Source organism: Ornithodoros turicata, chromosome 1, assembly GCF_037126465.1.
Source record: "Ornithodoros turicata isolate Travis chromosome 1, ASM3712646v1, whole genome shotgun sequence".
NCBI classification, from domain to species: Eukaryota; Metazoa; Arthropoda; class Arachnida; order Ixodida; family Argasidae; genus Ornithodoros; species Ornithodoros turicata.
Window position 1 is genome coordinate 156,176,030 of NC_088201.1, and position 19,844 is coordinate 156,195,873.

At 45.5% G+C, this 19,844-nt stretch overlaps 1 protein-coding gene across 4 annotated transcripts in view; it reads left to right on the top strand.

Moving 5' to 3' along the window:
- Positions 1-464: 464 nt before the first annotated feature.
- The window catches only part of LOC135378684 (uncharacterized), a 51,082-nt gene continuing 31,702 nt past the window's right edge, over positions 465-19,844 (top strand). Inside the window, exons 1-28 of one of the 4 annotated variants that reach the window (XM_064611773.1) lie at positions 465-826; positions 875-936; positions 986-1,191; positions 1,442-1,565; positions 1,762-1,831; positions 2,959-3,048; positions 3,102-3,124; positions 3,556-3,630; positions 3,686-3,749; positions 3,802-3,878; positions 3,929-4,014; positions 4,070-4,222; positions 4,516-4,660; positions 4,715-4,791; positions 4,846-4,918; positions 4,968-5,114; positions 5,811-5,837; positions 6,191-6,262; positions 6,316-6,384; positions 11,262-11,348; positions 11,407-11,537; positions 11,593-11,610; positions 11,671-11,703; positions 11,773-11,787; positions 12,097-12,165; positions 12,233-12,253; positions 13,695-13,727; positions 13,855-14,649. In XM_064611773.1, coding sequence (XP_064467843.1) covers positions 634-826; positions 875-936; positions 986-1,191; positions 1,442-1,565; positions 1,762-1,831; positions 2,959-3,048; positions 3,102-3,124; positions 3,556-3,630; positions 3,686-3,749; positions 3,802-3,878; positions 3,929-4,014; positions 4,070-4,222; positions 4,516-4,660; positions 4,715-4,791; positions 4,846-4,918; positions 4,968-5,114; positions 5,811-5,837; positions 6,191-6,262; positions 6,316-6,384; positions 11,262-11,348; positions 11,407-11,537; positions 11,593-11,610; positions 11,671-11,703; positions 11,773-11,787; positions 12,097-12,165; positions 12,233-12,253; positions 13,695-13,727; positions 13,855-14,068 — 2,454 coding nt within the window. In that variant the 5' untranslated portion in view covers positions 465-633 and the 3' untranslated portion in view covers positions 14,069-14,649. Of the gene's footprint in view, positions 827-874; positions 937-985; positions 1,192-1,441; positions 1,566-1,761; positions 1,832-2,958; positions 3,049-3,101; positions 3,125-3,555; positions 3,631-3,685; positions 3,750-3,801; positions 3,879-3,928; positions 4,015-4,069; positions 4,223-4,515; positions 4,661-4,714; positions 4,792-4,845; positions 4,919-4,967; positions 5,115-5,810; positions 5,838-6,190; positions 6,263-6,315; positions 6,385-11,261; positions 11,349-11,406; positions 11,538-11,592; positions 11,611-11,670; positions 11,704-11,772; positions 11,788-12,096; positions 12,166-12,232; positions 12,254-13,694; positions 13,728-13,854; positions 14,651-19,844 lie in introns of those variants that run through there. The other 3 variants (XM_064611775.1, XM_064611776.1, XM_064611774.1) reach the window with 3 other exon arrangements.

Genomic DNA, 19,844 nt, shown 5'->3' on the forward strand with positions numbered 1-19,844 from the left:
CAACTTACCGCAAGATTTCGGATCACACGATCAGGGAGCTATACTATGCTAATACGCAGCAACCAATGGTGCGCAAACAGGTAAGCGGAAGTGACGTAGCGCTTTACACTTACGTACGTCACGGGAGAGCTCGCAGTGGACTAAAGTCCACCTGTACTAGGGGGTAGCCACAGAATGAAAAAAAAAGCAATTATAATCAGACGATCCGATTTCTTCCAAATATTTTGCATGGCGGTTATGAGGAGGGTTAGAAACCATGAGACCATTTTCACTCAGTGCGTATTCTGACGGGTCTGTATTTTGACGGGTGAAAATTAAACAAGTTGCCGACTTGAACCGTTGTTTTTTCAATGTGGAGCCACAACCCTTCATCCGTGATGTCTGGTGACATCGTCAGGAGGGGACCTGGGGCTGGTACAGCAGAGGCAGCGGAAGAACCTGCCAGTACAGGGCTTTGTGCAGCCATGCCGAAGACGAATTGAAGAGGGTAACTGCTGAGAAAAAGAAGAAGCTGTCATTGGAAGATGAAGAGGAAGAAGAAGCCTTCACCGTTGCTCGCGCTTCACGCTTTTTCGAATTTCGTGAAGAACTGACAGGAACAAGTGACACGGAGCTGCTCACTCGGGACAAGCAATGACATCACTGCTCTTCTTGGTGACAATAATCCGTAGCGTCGTAGCGGACATTCCGTTTCTTGATGCAGGGAATGAGACGGCCAAACATTTGGCTTCGTTCGCCTTGAACCATACAACGGAATTCATCGGACCATGGGTTGCGCTCACCAAATACATCGTCTACGTCTTAACGAAGCAGCCTATTGATGCAGGTAACGACATCGTGGACTTGGTCGCGTCACTTACTTGTCGAATTTCAGCTATTTTTCGAGTCTACCAGCATCCAGATGCCCGCGCAACTCCAATCAGCCTTTTGAACCAGGTAAGTCCAGTGCACGTCTCAACATGTTACGAAGGTGAAAAATCCCTAGATCCGTCTGAACCAGCCGTTCGTGTACCAAGGCTTTGAGACCATGCTGGTGGTTGCAAATGTCTTGCTCGTGGCATTTCTGGCCCTGTTCATCCTTCGCATGATGCACACATGTGGGGCGTCCAGAGAACAGGACGTCACCATCAACTATCGTCTACTGCTGCAGACATATATTGTCTCTGCATGGATCATCATGGGCATTGCCATGTGAGTTCATCAAGTGTCCTCATGAGCAGGCATTTAGTTGACCCCCAGGGAGAGTGTACACACCGTGTTTTTTTTTTTTTGCACGTGCCCGCCAGAATTTTTGGAGATTGTCCAATACAGCTTTCCTTTTAACACAACCATAAACTTGTGCCCGTAAACGTATACCCCTCCCTCTTCGAAGCTCGGTACTCCACTAGAGGTCGATTTCTGGGGAACTACAGCTCAGGGGTACTACGTTCTCTACTTTCAGTCTCATGGCGGTCATTGTGCTGTCCTGTGACTACAACCTAGAAGGAGGACTCAACGGTCTAGAGATCTACATGAGCAGCCTTAAAGGAAGAATAAATAACTTTCTCGAGAAAGACATGCTACAGGTGATTCTGAATCAAAATGTTGCCGTTATTTCTGGAGGTTATGCCGCATAGCCTACGCAAATGACCTTCCTTTCCAAGACAATAGGCGCGCCCGTCAATGATAGGACGTTGCAAATAGATAGTAACGTGATTGAGGTTTAACAACTGTATTCATGATGTGGTTCATGTACTCTTACCAGTATGTCTTCTCTGACAGGGTGCAGAGCTGACGTACCAGCTGATGTCGAAAGCTCTCCAGGTTCATCACGACTACTTCTCCGAAGCCGGTAACTTTCTGATCGATTGATGCCTGTTTTGTGAGGTCCCATTATTCAATTCATTTTATTTCATCAATCAGGTGTGGAGGCAGGGACAAAAAGCTGTAAAGTACAGGTTTACGATGGTCCGGCCCTCGCACAGCATAGCAATCCAGCATAACATAAAAATAAACTAAATCCCTAGAATTAACTATGCACATTCCAATAACACATATCGAGCACAAATGCTAAATAGACTAATGCATTAAATAAAACAAACGAACGCTAGTATCGGCTACATCTCCCTCGGTGGACCACCTATTACTCCCAAGGTCGCGGGTTATATCCCGGTCGAGAACGTCAGGGCGCAAAGTTGGTGGCAGGGCACTTTCACAATGGACGTTAAATACGACGTGTTCGGCTCGCGTGAAACAATTAACCGCAGGTGGGCAAAATCAACCAAGCGTTGCTCATTGTGGTCTCGCGACGTAAAGTAACTAATTATTACTATTAACAATATCGCACGACATCTCGACGTAGCTAGCCCAAATTGTGAGTTTCGTAGTCACTTCCAGATGAAGGCCTTTCAGGGCTACGCCTCTCTTCTTGCTATTGTTCGACTTAGCTGAAGGGTGCAAAATATAAATACAATGAGTAAAATAATCAAGAGTATAGGTGATCTCATATCAACAACAGCGGACTCATCTTCCCGATCATCTTCCCGCGTAGGTCAGCGGCTGTGGTGAGGGGTGGAAAATCGATCTTCAACCGCGATTCAGAGGTCATGCTTCTCAAAACTATTATTTTGTGATACATGGAGTCACGGGCGCCGCCAGGATTTTTTCAAGGGGAGGGTGGGGGGAGCTGGGGAGAATGCCTGCCATTCTTGCAGAATTTTTCTACTGTAACAGCATTGTGTTGGAGAAGAAACCAACGGTTCTGCAAGCCGCGGGGGAAGGGGACTCCCCCCCCCCCCGTGATGGCGCCCAAGCATAAATTGCGTGCAGTGCAATTACATAAACTAAGTACGATTGCCAATGACTGTAGTCAATGATGCGATGAATGACATGGGAATGCATGGGTGACCAATGATTTCATATACCAAGATTACTGTGGATACGATAAAAGCGTCACCGCGGTGTGACTTTGGCTCGCAGGATTCGGGCAGGCGTCGCGGGTTACAGTTGTTCTTGATCTTCGAAAGCATTTGGCTGCAGAGACTCTTTTCTCTATCAATTACACGAACGGTGAGCGGTGCAGCAAAGTGGCTTTGGAGTCATTTATGTTTCTTACCTTGCAGCTGTTGACGACCTACTTGATAACGTAAGTTTTCTTCACCCCACTTGTCTAGATAACCCTACAGGATTCCCGCACACGTATTTTAAGTTTGTTTTTATTACACACAAACTCGCAAAGCCGTCATTGAAAATGTAATTTCCTGATTTCACGCACACAAGATATGAAATGAAGACTCTGTGTAACAGCCCCTGTTTACAGCCAACCAACGTTTATCATTTCTTCGGTTGAACTAAAAGCACCGTATCTTCTGGTGTATAACGCGCATGTTATACAATGTCAAAAGTCCAAAAGTGCAACACGTTATATACCCCAGCTTTTCTCAGCCTTCCCCAGCTTTTCTCAGCCGATTTATGTAGGCGCAAATCGTTCATGCGGATAGATAAGAAGTATATAGCTCGAAGGCTTTGATCACCTTCACCTACGTCGTGCATTTTAAAAATGGCGTGCTGTTGCAGGTGACAACGTACCCGGCGCCCATCGCGGAAATAGTGTCCAACATAAGCGCAGAGGCGAGGGTCATCGATCTCAACGTAAGCTATCACCGTATTTCTCGCTGAATGGCTCTCTCAGACTTTGTTTCTACAGAGCTATGACATCACTCGTACCGTGATCGGATCTCTCTCCGATTCGACACTCTTTCAGCGTTACGGTAAGATACGGTCAGACCCTTTGGGTAACTTTAATAAGGTCCTTCTTTGCAGGCCTTATTATAACGGTAACCGACCTAATCGAAAAAATCAAAGGCCAACTTTTTTCTTACAACCATGAAATTGATCTGGTAAGGACAAAAGTGGCAATGTGGGGCATTTTTGTGATGGCAGCTCTTAGGTGTTGGAAGGTGTCAAGTCTATACACAGTATTCTACTGGACGACCCAGACACACTCTTCTATTTGCCTGCTCTTCAAAAGTTTCTGTAAGTGTCCTTTCGGGACGTGCTTTTCTCCTCTGAGTCTCGCAATTGAATGCAGGTCGAAGTCTATCACCGTCAACATGTGCTTCGTGGTCATGACGATAGGGGGCATGATGACCGGCGCCATGTTGGGCTACGCCAATCACAACGACTACGAATCTCCGTTGGAGAGAAACGCACTCTCCAACACTGCAGGGAAGATGCTGGTTATGTAAGGCCTATCTTCCAGCATGCGTTGTGTTTGTCCCCTTTACCTCCCCTCTACTAGTTGCATATTTTGTCTCGCATGAGAATCTCGGTGGACTGATTAGGCATTGCACATTCACGTGCCTCCCTGATAGACTTGTTCAGGCACTCAAAATTGTTATCACCACGAAGGAATTATCACCATATGACGAGACAGACGTGTGGTTAATGCTTGAGGGAAAGTGAGGGGAAATTCATGAATATATAGGGATAATAAACTGTCCCATATACTGAATGGAATGCTTCTTGTATGTGTAGTGTGAGCTTTGTCATGCTCGGCGGCATCATAGTCATGGTACTCTTCATCAGCATCGTTTTTCTTGTCGGCTGTTTGGGAGAAATCTTCGTTTGTCGACCACAGAGAGACAGGGTTGTCGGCGACAATGCTGACCTTCTCAACTTCGTAAGTGAGCACACAATACTTGCTCCGTCCATCACTATAAGCGCTCTTTTTCAGGCTACTTCGCTATTGATGGATGCGACCGTGAATGCCTACCACGTACGGAAACTGCTTCGATTGAGTAATATTCGACAGTAAGTTTACTTGCATTGAACAGGACGTTATAATGATCCCACTTTCAAAAACAGACATTGCCAAAGTCATCTGGGCATCTCCAGACTTGCTGGCATCCACTCGGAGGAACTGGAAAAGGCCATTGATGTGAGTTCGCCCGTTGAACGCCCTCAGCCTTAGCATTGTATCCTTGCAGAGAATCGACGACATGCAGAGGGACCTCGTTGATCACTACACCCTGAACCTCGAAGCAGCCATCGACACTATTCAACAAAGAGGGACCTCCTTGTACAACATCCGGGCCCTCTTGGAAAAGTTTGAAAGTTTTACCAAGGATCCTGATGTACGAATATACTCTGTTGTTAGCCGATCCCTCCTACAGGCTACTTCCTGGCACTCGTATTCGTTCGGTAGTATGCTTTACCGAATTAACTAGGGATGTGCCAAACGAATCCGAATCTCAGTGTCCAAAATGGCGAATCGAATCTTCCGCGATTATGTCTATAATAGTTGTTGTAGAATATGTGATAAAAGTAATCGTAATCGGTCTTGCTTGAGCAATAAACCTCTACCCGACAAACGTCATCATGACGTTGGTAGACAGACCGAAACCAAAACAGATCGGAAGGAGAAAGCTGGGTTCCACGAATGAGCAATTGTTCGCTGAAAGGAAGTAGGACCAAAGGTCGCATCGCTGTCAGAGACCATCGTAATCCCCTCAAGACCGTGGCTTTCAGGCGCAACCTTGTTCGTCACTAGCTTTGAACGTAGTTCAACTCTACCAAACTCGTGGCGCTGTCGAACATTATGGCGTCATTTGTTTACAAACAGGTAGAGGTCTATTGGTCGGTAGCCGCTTGCGACACGCGGGCCGTTTTAACCCGATGTGATGGCGAGAAAGGCAGGGGTGTTAGCAATTGGGGTTTACGTTGCTAGACAACTGAGAGAAAGGCAGAGAGCATTTGTGACTATTAAAATAAATCACCAGATATGATTCCTAATGATGGCTTTCAGCGAGGTTGTAACTTTTTCATTTCAGGACACGCAGAAAATCAGTGTGATCAAGGTGAGAACATTGTGGCTGTGGCAGGGCTGATTTTTCTAGATGTCCGCCTCTGAAGTTATACTCGCCTGAGACAGGATTTCCCCCTTGATATTTTGTACGTGACGTCGACCACCGCTAGCCTAAGGCAAACCAGAGGAGTCGTCCAGAAGGCCAGCTCCTGCTGAAATCAGAGTCCCTAACTGCGTGACCTTGTTAACCGACAATGGAACTGGACTGGCACTTGTCAAGATTGATGACTTGTCTCCCTGATGTCGTCTTGTTGTTTTTGTCAGTGGGACGGGATGTTTCCCTGCATTCGTTCGTTCCGCCGTTCGAGCATCATGAATATGAGCAGTGTCAAACTCTCTATGCAGGGGATCATCAACGACGATATGCTACTCGTGAACTTCTCCAGAGAACCCGGCTTCAAGCAGTACGTCCAAACGGTGAGGTGAATAAGATTTTCCGAGGTCGGGGTTCTCAAATTGTACAATTGCAGTCCTTCCTGGAAGCTACTCTGGCGAAATGTGACCAATTGAAATCCGATGTTCTCACCTTTCTCGACAGGGTAAGAAAGTGCGGACAATTGCTCATTGGACCATTTCGAAGAACGCGGTGAGGTCCCATCGGAGACGCATTCTTTCTGCATGTCTTTCCGCTCTTGGCAGCCATGATGAATGGAGAAAGAGAACACGCCGCCAGGGGGCGACACGTATATGGAGATGACCGGCCTCCAAACGCGCACACGTTTTACTGTCGCCGCTCATCTGCTAATGCATATATTTACTGCAATAACATATTTCAAAGCTACACAGACGCCATTTTTGCAAGTCGCTTCTGTGGTCAGATGGACATCCTGTGGGGAAGCGTAGGCAACTGATGGAAATACATTAATTAACTTTTTATTTAGACTTGTTCGAGGAAAGGGAGAGAACAGCATTACAGACATGAATAATGTGCAATTTATATCTAAGTACGTGCTTGTTTCGCGGTTCTTAAGAAGAGGGTGGGTTCAAATAATCATTGCGCCCAGTGCTGCTGTCCGACATTTTTCCGGAAACTTCTAATCAGAGAGCTAATTTGTAGTAATTGTTCCGGAAGTACTTCCATACGCATTTCCTGGGTCGCATAATTCCTCTGTCACACAGGCACATATAGGGCCTTTAGGACAACGGCATTAAGAAAAGGTCGTAGCTGAGTTTAATGACCGTATGCAATTAAGCCGTTAAGGCCGTATGTGCGCCCAATGAGAGGGATACAACCCACCTGAAAAAATGTGCCTGCTTCATTGCTTTTGTGCAAAAGCGTTTCTATCATAGCGCGATACACAATACGGGCCCAAAGCTACACACGCATAATTGAGTACAGTCCTAATTTCGTGTCGCTGTTTAAATGCTTTAGACTACTTCTCAGGCACCAGAGTTTTTTTTTTACGTTTACTTGTAGTACAGTTTATATGTGAATCCAACGCCAAGTCTAATTTATTTATGAAGCTTCACTATTTTACCTCCTCATCTCGATTCAGAGATACACCTACGATGTTCATACGAGGATTTGTATGGATCGATTCGATACGTCAGTCAATCAATGCATCCCGTTCATTACGCCAGTGCTGAGCCGGTGTGAGGGCCATATGATCCCCAAATGAAAGACCCTTGTGATATGCCCCAATATAATTTAATCATTGGCTAGTTCCATCTCAAATCGAACGATCTGGTACACTTGATGTCTCGCATGAACGGGAAAAAAATATATGTTGAAGCCATCGCTGAGTTAGGAGAATTAAACGCTTTCCGAATTCTCTGTGCTGCGCGGTTTCGGAAATAGGAGAGGAGGAAAATACTGCCTCTCATTAGACGATGTCGTCGCGCGCAGGTTTGAGTGTTCCCTAGAAGGCTATTTCTTGTCTTCTTGTAGTAATTTCTTGATGTGGCTTTAGGACACTTAAGGCACAATAGATTCCTGCGTTGGCAGTGCTGTGTCAGTTTTTGTTTGTCTGCAAAAAATATCAAAGTTGACTCAAAGTGCCGAAAAGCACCATATTCACTGCAGCTTTGCAGATGATGTACAAAACGGATAAGATTGAACTTTATGCCGTTTGATTTATCATTCATGGGGCTATCGAATGATGCATAATTTGTTGCTCTACTCTTTTAGGAACGTAAGCGATACCTCTTTAAGTAGCACCATACCACCGAAAAATGACCGGAGTTTCGGAAGCCTTTATCTAAAAAACCCCACCAAAAACTTTCCTCGAAAATTTAATATGTTGTAGGTAGTTCCTTAGACTATGCACAGAAGAAAAATATAAAAAAAAATTCGGACTTGATCGGTAGGCACACCGTGAATTTTTTGCCGGCCCTATGTGCGGAGGTCATTCAAATGGTGGCACCGTGTCCCGCGTCTTGCAAAATCGAATTTTCCAAACAGACTTTAAACTTCTGTCTTCAGGTGAAAAATAATTGCTATCGTTTGAAGCCGGCCTGAGCGTTTATGTTCATAACAGTGTTGTAATCGCTGAATGTAGATTGTGGAGCAACCAGATGTGCCCGCATTTTTTGCGTAATGTCACACATGCATTGAAAGTGCTGGGAACCCGTGAAGAACAGAATGCTTTTACATTTTTGTAAGAGGTATATCTGTTCAGGCTGATTATAAAGAAGCACATTTACTGTACACATTGTCTGGAGAGACGCAGTGACAGCATTCTTCAAAACATTTCCTTTCCTACGGCCCCATGACCTCTGGCTAATTCATGGTGCCTTTTGTGAACCTTGCCGAAACAGCCCGACTAACGCCGCTGTCCACTGTGTTCTGCGGTTCGACATGCTGCGACCATGGGAAGGTCCTAATCGGCTTAACTCCCGGAAGACACCTTGCGTAAAGTTTCGTATCATCCTCGACTACAGAAATGCACGGCGTGCCCTTATACAGAGTGCGTGAAGACATCTGTATTACTGAACTGTGTCGTCCTGGCATCACACCTTCTTCAATGGCCTCTTCGTCGTACAGTGCTGACCGCGTGTATGAGCCCTCATACACAGCGCCTCATACACAAGAAAAAAGTGCTTCGGACAAAGGACTTTCGCTTTGCTTCGGAAATTGGCGTATAGCTGCCATAGAGAACGTGGTTCCAGCGGATCAAGGCATGACAGAAATCGCCCTGCTGTGCAGAAGCTGCTTCAAGTACTTCACAGCGAAGGTGGCTGAATCACGCACGCAGCAGTGTCGCCCACATTTGAAGGAAGCTTACAGGGTCAGCCGTTTGTGCACCAGCCCGACGTGGTCGAAGAAATCAATGAGTATATATCATCTGAAGCCATTAATGTCACACCGCTTAAGCCAAGAAGGAAGTCGGTGGAGGCATATGCACAGCGGAAACACTCCGAAATACGTGAAGAAAGGGGCAGAAAGACGGGCCGTAAACTGGAGGCCGCTTTGGGTGTTGCCTTGCCAGGAACATCCAGGACTAACTGCCAGGATTGCAGCGAGTTAGCACGCAACGTGAGAAGAGCCTATCAAGAAAATCAGACAAGAACCTGCCATCAAAAGTATCATTAAGGAAAGTGGCTCCTACAACAGCCTAAAGCAGTTCATGGCACGAGCACCCTCGTCCACACGGTATGCTCTGCATTACGTTACCTTCTTACCTTCGTTACCTTGTCTTCTTCGCTGTCAAGTTGTTTTTATTCTGTGTACAGTAGATGTGCTTCGATATGATCTCCGTGGACAAATATATCTCTTATAAAGACGCAAAATCATTCTAAAGCATTGTTCTTCACGGGCTAAGAGCACTTGGAATACATGTGTGTCATCCCACAAAAAATGTGAGCATGCACATCTGGTTGCCCCACAATCTACATTCAGCGATTACAACTCTGCTATTAACGCAAACGCTCAGAACGCTCAGAAATGATTGCAATTACTTTTCATGTGAAGACAGAAGTTGAAAGTCCCTTTGGAAAATAATTCGAAGATTGGAAGATTTTCCCCACGCGGGAGACGGTGCCACCACTTGAATGCGCTCCACGTGTAGGGCTGGCAAAAAATTCATAGTGCGCCTACCGATCAAGTCCGACTTTTGATTTTTCTTTTGTGCATAGTCCAATGAACTACCTACAACATATAAAATTTTCGAGGGAAGTTTTTTGTGGTGTTTTTTAGATAAAGGCTTCCGAAACTCGTCATTTTTCGGTGGTATGTTGCTACTTAAAGAGGTATCGCTTACGTTCCTGAAAGAGTGGAGGAACAAATTATACATCATTCGATAGCCCCATGAATGACAAATTAAACGGCATAAAGCTCAATCTTATCAGTTTTTTCCATCGTCCGCAAAGTTGCAGTGAATATGGTGCTTTTCGGCGCTTTGAGTCAACTTTGATATTTTTTTGCAGAAAAACCAAAACCGACACAGTGCTACCAACACAGGAGAATATTGTGCCCTAAGTGGTCTAACGCCAGATCAACAAATTACTACAATGCGACAAGAAATAGGCTTGTAGGGAACGCTCAAACCTGCGCGCGACAACATCGTCTAATGAGAGGCAGTATTTTCCTCCTCTCCTATTTCCGAAACCGCGCAGCGCAGAGGATTCGGGAAGCGTTTATTTCTCCTAACTCAGCGATGGCTTCAACATGTATTTTTTTCCCGTTCATGCGAGACATCAAGTGTACCGGATTGTCCGATTCGAGATGGAACTAGTCCATTACAGGTGAGTTTGCGAGAACTTCGCTGGTTTCGTTATAAAAATATGAAATATAGTAACGGGCCCAGCACTGTGGAACCTTCCACCTTGTGGAACTCTGGAGGACACTTCAGACAGTGGCGAATTGAAATTATCATGGTGACAAATGGATTCCCGTTACATAATTAGTTACATCCCTGAAATCGTTAATGGCGAATGCAGAATCGTTTACTGCCTTACTATGTAATATGCAATTTTATGCTGAACAAGTTTAGGCTTCCGGTATTTTTGATACATTGGTACATTTTTTGGTGCATTTGGTACATTTTTAGTACATTCGGAATTTTACACTCAGACGGCACGGAACCATTTGGTAAACTAATCTGATGACAATATTGAGCTTTTTTATTAGAATCATTTACTATCCTGGGATATGTACTTCAGGAACGTCTGCAGACGACTGGATTTACAAAACTCTGCAGTTTTAATATTGAAGGGTTCCGCACTTTTGGGGTGAACATTGGCAACATTGGGGTGAGCTACCGCCTCAGTCAAGACAGCGTGACCGTGTACCATGTTGTCTCAGGGTTATCTTTTAAAATCTAGTAGGAAAGTGAAGGGGAGATATAACTTTGTACTTTTCGAGGCTCATAAAAAATACTGGCTAACAAATGCCATCAATTGGCTGATCATGTTGGTCATTATCTGTCCAGCGAGCAATTGTCCGGTGTGCGATTATTCTAGAAAGCGCCCTTTTCAGTTCGACCGAGTTGGAAACTGCACAAAGATCAACACCGTCTTCGAAACTGCCTTCACTATAATGTGCACCGGCTTCATCGATTATTTGGTGAGACGGTTGATTCTGTGGTTCTCACGTGATGGAAGCTTTGGATACATACTTTCAGAACGGTTATTGGAGCGCATTGCTTGTTTTGACTGGTCTGTTCGGCTATGCCATCTACGTATGCCTTTGCACTTCCAAGTACTTAATCACCATGAAGAGTTACACCTACGAAGGTGAACCTGTGCCAGAAGGGTGAGTTGATCGGCTTTTCACTGAATCATCACTAATGACAGTATATCACTTATAGGGTTAAATTCGACGAACTGTAAGTGCTTATGTCGTAGCGCAAATGACCAATCGATTACTTACGAGGAGTTTCGTCTAGGGCTACACATCGTAAGCAGAAGACAAGAAAGAGGTACCACAGTCCCATTTTTGTCTTCATTCAATACTTCATTCACTTCATTCAATATGACACAATTTCCAGGCGAATGGAACACATGTAAGCACACCAGTAGTGATGTCATTTCGCTATCGACGAGGTTCGTTCGAGTTTTCTAACTCGCAAATATCGTTTTTGCAAAAATGTTTCAAATGGTATGTGCTACGAATATACACGAGGAAAATGAGACGACTACGAGCATATTTTACAGGCGACACATTTAACAAGTGAGAAGTCAAAGCTGAGCTTTATTATGGGAGTCTATTGTGGTAGGCAACAATAGTTGTGAAACAATATGCCTAATGATAGGGCAGTATTGCAGAAACGCCCCGAATGCATGTTTTTATGCCGTGGAATGTTCTCCTGCAGAGTAAAACCGGAAGGTGAAATCCCAGGTGCAGAGGAAGAGGAACAGAAGAAAATGCGAGAACTCGCTGAGTACGTCTCGCTATAACGGAATGCTTTTTTTCTTTTTTCTTTTTTCTCATTCTTAATCCTCCTCTAGCAAAATGAAGCAGCTGAGACTGTAAGTCTTTATGTTTTGGTTCGTCAAAAAAAAAAAGAAAAAAAAAAGCAGACCGCGTTTAATGTGATGCGTAGAATAATATTGTTCTCATTTGTTGAGATGGGAGGTCTTTTGTGACACTTTGCTTAGTTGTCACAGAAAAGATGGTTTTATGATGTTTCACGCAGCAGTTGTTATTTTCTTGAACTTGGTGGTTGAACAGAAAACAATGTGTCACATTCCGATTCAAACATTCATAAAGGCGCTAAACCAACGAAATAGAAAATAATACAACACAGTTCGACGCACAAGTTTGAGTGTAGATACGGGCGTCTTACCAACAAAGCGAACAATTCACGACAACACAGATTTCGGACAAGATGGAAAATAATTGTTCTGGGGCTTTTTCGATGTCTGCCATGGACTGGGATGGGCTTGCCCACTGTAAGTGTTCAAAACTCGCAGTCGACGCCATTCAATTGAATAATGGTCCCACGGATTTCCCTGAACCCCCCTGATATTTTTTGTATATTGCTCAATACAGCTGGTCAAGTAACGCGTACCTTCGTATACACTCCACCTCCATAGAAGCTCAGTAGCAGCCTATACCCTCCCCCCCCCCCCGAACCCCGAAGTCCATTACTGATCATGGCAGTTTAAGAATGACCAAGAGCAGGGTGTCCGGCCGTGCTTTGGAAATATTCAATACAAAGTTTGTGGGAAAAAAAAAGAACTCCAATCGCACTGCAGCGAGCGCAAAAGAGCTCCGGCACCTCTCGGGTCCCGGCACACTCTGGAAGCTATTTACCGAGGGGCGACATATGCATATTGCACACGTGAACTGTCGATCAGTCATGTCACCTAATTCGGGTTGGTTATGGGTGCGAGGAACAGGCTCCTAAAGGAGATTAAGCAGTAAGGGGGCCTGCTTTTCGTTTTGAGGGCGAGAGCAGTGCTATTTTTGAAGCGTGAGGTGGGCAAGCATTGCACGTCATCCTACAGTCCTGCAGTTCGCAATGCAAACAAGATCTTGCCAGGAAGAAACAGACACAGTAATATCAACCGCTTGAGGCGGTTCTTTTGCGCCATGATCTCATTAAAACCCCACTCCCATCCGGTGCCGTACTGGGTATCGTCTATACAGTTCATAGCGAAACCCTCGTTTTTTTCCTGCTTTTTCCTTGCTTGTTACACGAATTTTTGTTTTTATGACGCGGTTCTTCGGTTAAAGATGGTCGAAAGAAGACTAGGCCAGCCAAGAAACACTGCTCTGTCCTCAAATGTCCCGTCAACACGCGGAAACTTATGGGTCGGAGCTAAGGGAACAGACGTTTATGACATCCGCGGACCCATCCAGGATGTTGCTTTTAATTGGAGGCCTCCTTTTTTGAGCAAATTGCGAAGGAGGAGAGGGAGTTTCTGTAATGTACCTGACACACACTGTCCCTCCCTTTGTTCTTAGGAAGAAGAAAGAGCGGATCGAAGCGGAGAAGGAGTAAGTGTCATGCTCTGTCCGTCCGATAGATGGCCGTGTGCCGCCATTGCAGCTTTGCTGCCTTTTTGAGACTTCTATAGAGGAAGCGCTATAAAACTTGCTTGATCACTTGTATCACTGATTGCAGTCAAGGCCAAGTGGGCATTGCGAATATAGCCGGAATGGCAGGTGCAGCGGGTTTGGCTGGTATAACCGGAGTGGCTGGAGTGGCTGGGATGGCAGCGGCTGGTGTTGGGAACATTCTGCCCGTCTCAATGTTCCTGGGTGGACGAAAGGAGAAAACTGATTCCGAGGACGAGGACGAATCCGAAGACAACTTGGATCCTGAATTCCGCTCATAGAATGTACTCTGATAACAATCCCGAGAAAAATTTGTTCCTTAAAAGCTTCACAAATTTGTCACTTTTGATTATATATTGTATTGGTAGTTGCCAGAGTTCGGAACCGGTATTTCTTTCCGTACAGTTCGGGTTCGGATTCAGGTATATTGGTTCGATTCGGGTTTAGCTCCACTGAACCGAAATTATCAGCTTGAACCAGTTCAGGTATATCCGTTCGGTTCGGATTCGGCTAAGGGCCGGAGAACCCCCACCCCCCCCACCCCCATACACACATAGACAAAAAAGTCTGTCAGCGGTCGGGACATTTACAGGATTGGAACCGTTACTTTTTTAGGTCCCGGTTTAACCGGTTCATGGGTTTTGCTACATGAAAGCGAGCTTACGCTCCCCGTACCCGATTGAGAAAGGTATGAGATAACCGTTTCAGGTGAGTCAGAAAAAGGTCGGCCAGTAGTACAATTATTTCACCTGTGAACCGATTCTCGAACTGGTAACCGTAGGAATTGTTTTCGGTTCAGTTCCGGTTTGGCTCAGGACAAGCAAAAAATTGTTCTCGTTAGGTTGGGCTCGAGTTCGTCAGAAGATTTTTTTTTCTGGTTTTCGGTTCAGGTTCAGTTAGGGTTCCGATCCCTGGTAGCCCTGGTAGTTGCCAGATCATTTCTGTCCTCTGTGTTGGGCTGCGTTAGTTCTTGTGTGACTTCGAGGTTCTCACTGCAGGCTGCGAACGGGTTAGCATGTTGATGATAAGCTTGAGTTGATTTTACAAAGTGAGCCCTAATGCTGTTGTGGGTCCATAAGAATGTCCACGTGTCCATGTCTATGTCCATAAGAATGTCCATGTGGGTCCATACGAATAAATGATACAGGTATACGAGCACCATGAACAAATTGCCATGCTTTCGCCAGCGGTCGTCTCCGTAATTGGTAATCCAGTCCAGGATACTTCTTCATACATATAATTATTATTGCTAAGCGCGGAGGAAGTGTGCCAGCACTTCCATCAGTGATTTATCTAGACCCCCCCCCCAGATTCCCCGCTAAAATTTTTCAACATTACGCAATGTTGTGAAAGAGCGTAATAATACATGGGAGTAGTGTGCAGGTAGCGACGACACCCCCAAACCCCGACACAACCCCAAGACGACTGGCTCCCGTTGAGAAGAGACCTGGCTGAGGACAACCTGACAACCAAGAGGGAAGGACCGAATAAATTCGATTTAGGTGTCGAGTCCGACGTCTGCGTTGGTCTGATTTGTTTGTGCCAATTTTACTCTGAGCTATGAGCCTGTAAAGTCCAGAAGGCGTCCTTGGGAGCTTCAGTTCCCGCCACAAATTATTCCTGGAAATAAACAGAAAAACTATGCTTAATGACAATGTGGAAATACAGCTTGTTTTTATTCCACATACGATTTTTATACAAATATACGTTACAGTTATATAACTCTAAATGAGTTGCAAGAAACTAACAGGAACGGAGGAACGGGAGGAGTGGGGTTCACTTGGGGGATCTTTGTGGGAATATTTTCCCTTTTTTATGTATTCAAACTGAGCATGAATAATGGACTTCTGTAGGGAATATGTGAATAGCGAATATCGAACTTGTGAACAGCGAACTTGCGTGCCGAGCACTTGAGTAGTAGCAGTAGTAGTAGCACCCACTGGGTATATGACAATGACCAGCTACCATTCGCTGGTCGTGGACAGCGACGCGCATTGTAAATATTGAATAAAACACCACGATAAAAACTGTTCCGTGCTTTCGTGATAGTAACGCGTGCGCTTGGAGCCTGGGAGGTCCGCGGTTCGAATCCGCGGGCCGGCTGTGCCGTCTGGGGTTTTTCCTGGGTTGCCCTCAGATGTGTAATAGGCGTATGCCGGAACAGTTCCCCTGAAGTCGGCCCATGGACGCAGCTATCCTCCCCCCGAGCGGATTCCGCTCGGTCTTCCACTTCACCCTTTCCTCTCCTCCTCTCCACCACCTTTCCCTTCCCGAGAAACATTTTATTCAATAGTGTGTCCGTGTCTTCGAACTTAAGCTGTTTTGTTCGCCCGTTCTCCGTTGATAGCGTTAGTCAGGTTATCCGGCGCATGGTTCACGTTCAGGTGGCTGTTGGGAATGAAAAATCCGTCTAGGGGACCGACAATGTACAAATCATCCAGGTGTAGTAGCTTATCTAACGCGATCGTGAAGTAGTTCAGCGTGTTGGACGGGTGCAGGCCCATGCTGGCCTTCCACAGCAGATATACGTAAAATTCATTTTTTGGCATCGCTGGCAGGCACCGAAGGATCGTGAACCTTTGCGCATCCTAACTATTGAACCAAGTAGTGCAATACCCCGTTAATTTTCTTCTTTCTAATCATAGCGGATACGAGTCGCTTGTCATACGAGGAAAGACGGTGAACGCGCCGCAATTCCTGCTCGTAGAATGATCCCAGTATATCTTTCCCGCCGAATCTTTCACGTACACTACGGGTGACGGAGTGTACGGAGTCGTTATATGCCTCGTGTACAGACTAAAGGTGGCGCTTTGTGTGGCCATGTAGCGGTGGGAAAGCGAACTTTTTGTGTGAGTCGTCCGATATCGAAACCAGTCAAAAGTGTATGAGGCGGGCGTCATGAAAATAAAAAAAAATGTGTGAATCGGTAGTGTAACTTTGCCTATTTCAATCGTTTTAGACTATGAACGACTAATTTCTGTCCTCAGCGGTCAATAAGGCATAAGACTACATTCAAAAGCAGGCATGTCAGCGTTATTACAAAGCTTTGAATTTTTCTTCGCGCGCACCGCACTTGCGTGTGTTTTCTTTTAAACTTTTTACAGCAAAGGGATGCAGAAGTCTCATTACCTGAGCGGACGAAGCCACAAGGTCCAAGCTAGTTGGAAATTAATGTCTGAATTGAGAACACACATCACGAACGATATATGGTTTAATTACGGCAACCAATTAGGATCATTGGCCGAAAAAAGACAAGAATCCATGGAGTAGCTTATTTTGTGACACGTACGTTTGACGGCCGCACCCATCTTCTCCTGTTCACTTCGTGTGGATTTGGCGGGAAACTGCAGAACCTTGTACCCGTTGTGGCATTCTCGGGTCCCATTAAAAAAAAAAGTCCCTGGTTGCGTGGGCGGAAATAATGGTCCCACAGGGTTCTGTGCGCCAAAAAATACAGCAGCCGTTCTGGAGAGCCGATGAAACGGATCCTAGCGGACCAAGTGCTATCATTCGCCCTCCTGATTTATTTGTTTGTTTGATCTGTTTGTTCGCCCTGATTGATGTTAACGAACAATAAAAGCTCCACGACATTCAACGAGGAACATAAAAGCGATCACATTCGCTGCACCAGTTGTACTGAGCGCATTACCACTGTTCTTTCTGTTCCTGTCTCTTTTTTGTGAAGTACAGATAACGCGAGTTCTTGCAGATATGTGCAGAGGCACATTACCTTCTGTATTCGTACCAATAAAATAAAATAAAACACAGATAAACGCTTTGCACTGAGCTCACTAGCCTGGCTCCTACCTCACGCTCGCTGTACGGGAGGGGGGTACTCAAAGCGTACGAATAGCCCTCGAGAACCGAGCGGACTCACACAACTAGTTCCTATGACAGCCGCCAGGATTTTCAGTGGCGCAGCGGACGCTTTGCATGAAGCGTATAGTCGGCCACTATCTTGATAGCGCGTTGATACAATTCAACTACCCCTACTATTGAAATGTCTGGCTATTCTTTCTCTAATTGTTCTTTGCACGCGTTCATAGGAGGCTGTATTCATTCCACTTTGTGTTGTATAGTGATGTAGTAACGACTGAAAATACTGACGAATGGGGGAACACCAAATTCGCTTCCATGGTCGGTGAGAAGATTTTTCAGAATTCCATGTCGGAAAACTCGTTAGAAAGCTTTCTTCACGTCGTGCGGGCGCTTTGAGCGAATGGGGACCATGTACAGGTACCTCAATAGCGTATCTGTGACCGTTAAGATGTACTTGTAGCCCTTGTTAAATTTCTGATATTTACGCATATCCAGAAGGTTCGCCTGATATAAATCGGTCACGTGATTTGCGATGATGGAGCGCCGCCTATTTTTTTTCTTTTCAAGGGTGTTAGCATCTTCTTTTTTCAGCTCTTCGATGGTTTCTCTGCGCATGAGCTTGTGATAACTTCGGTATACCGATCCACTCCATCAAACCCTTTCTCCTTGATCTTTCTATAGGGCCCCATATTTGCTCTAGCGAGCTGTTCGGTGCATTTTCAGAGCGTTTATAATTTTCGGTACCTTTTTGTACCAACTGGGGTTCTTGATGAGAGCGCTACGACGTGCTACGTAACTCACGAGAGCGGTCGATTCGCTTCCCTCTATATACTAGCACATTATCCGCCTGCCAGGTGAAAACTTTCTGTAAATCTTTTAGCACGGATTTCGCGCGTGCTTTATCAACGCCGGAGGGTAGAAGATTAAAGGTCAGCTCCGGAGGAAACTCAGTGCCACAGATTACAACAAAAACTAGCAGGCACAAAGGTTGATGCCTGCTGAATGGACTTCCAGAATAGTTTCGGCGAATACCCTGTATTTACTGCGAAATCTGATTCTTGGTTTGCCGTCCGACCGTCCGCTTGAACAGCTGACGTCACGCTCAGCTTTCGCTTTGGCTCTTTTTGGCTTGTTTACTGGCTCGCAGTTTCGCAATCGCCAGCAATCATCACTCGTCAGGCTGAAAGCGAAATCGGGAGTCGCCTGTACGTACGGGTACGGGCACCATTCTCTGCGTCTTAATTTGATCATCTTTTTACTCCGGCTAATCAGTACACACGTCCTCGTCACTTTGTGAGAGATGCAGCGTGAGTGAATTGTGAGAATGCCGTGCTTGCAGTACGAGCAGGTACGCTACTAACAAAGATGTTTCGTGCCAAGTTCCCAGTTGATTTTGTGCGTGATTGAGTGGTACGAGACCACTGGTTGAGTGCACTGAACTTATCAAGGCACGTGTCGTGTGTGCTCGAAGCATTTTGCATCAGAATGTTACGAGGTCGTTCACCTGACGGCCGATTTGGACTGTAAAAGTCCTTGAAAAGGCATGCGGCACCTGCCTCGTTCGACGACAACAAAGAGGATAGCACTAAAGGACCGAAGTTGCAGGTAAGTGTCCACACGAATTTGCACTGTGGCTTGGACACAGTGTGAACATGTGAACGACAAATATGGGGCTGCTAAGCCCTATAGTCCGCGGTTCTATGTAAAACTACGAAGTTTCTCAGAGAAGCTGGTTGAGAAAATGAGTTTGGAGAAGTCTGAGCTAGCTGGGTGCAGGGAAGACAAAACAGTCACAGCAGCTGAAATCAGCAACAACTTAGAAGTTCCTGTTTTGAGACACTCTGTGTCTGTCTCGACTTCGGTGGGATCACACTCAGCCTTTTCCCAAGCATGGAACTACCTCATATCCTGCATACATGGTAGCATATTGTTATTCCTCTTTAAAAGTCATGCTGTGTCTGTGAGTGCTGTGTATTCAAGTTGTAATGTAAAGTTATTACGTGCCAAAAATTACATTGTGTCCTTCTATACAAATGTTGACTCCAGCAACCAAGTACCTTGAGCAGCAAGGGATGACGGTCTGCATGCTTATCACAGATTGGCAGAAATAGGTGAAGTCATGAGAAAGACTCATCTATCTGTGAATCATCGTTTTGACACATGGCACGTTGCAAGAGGGCCACATTTGCTTTGTAGTACACCGTTCTAACACATATGTATATGCTGTCCATTGGTTGA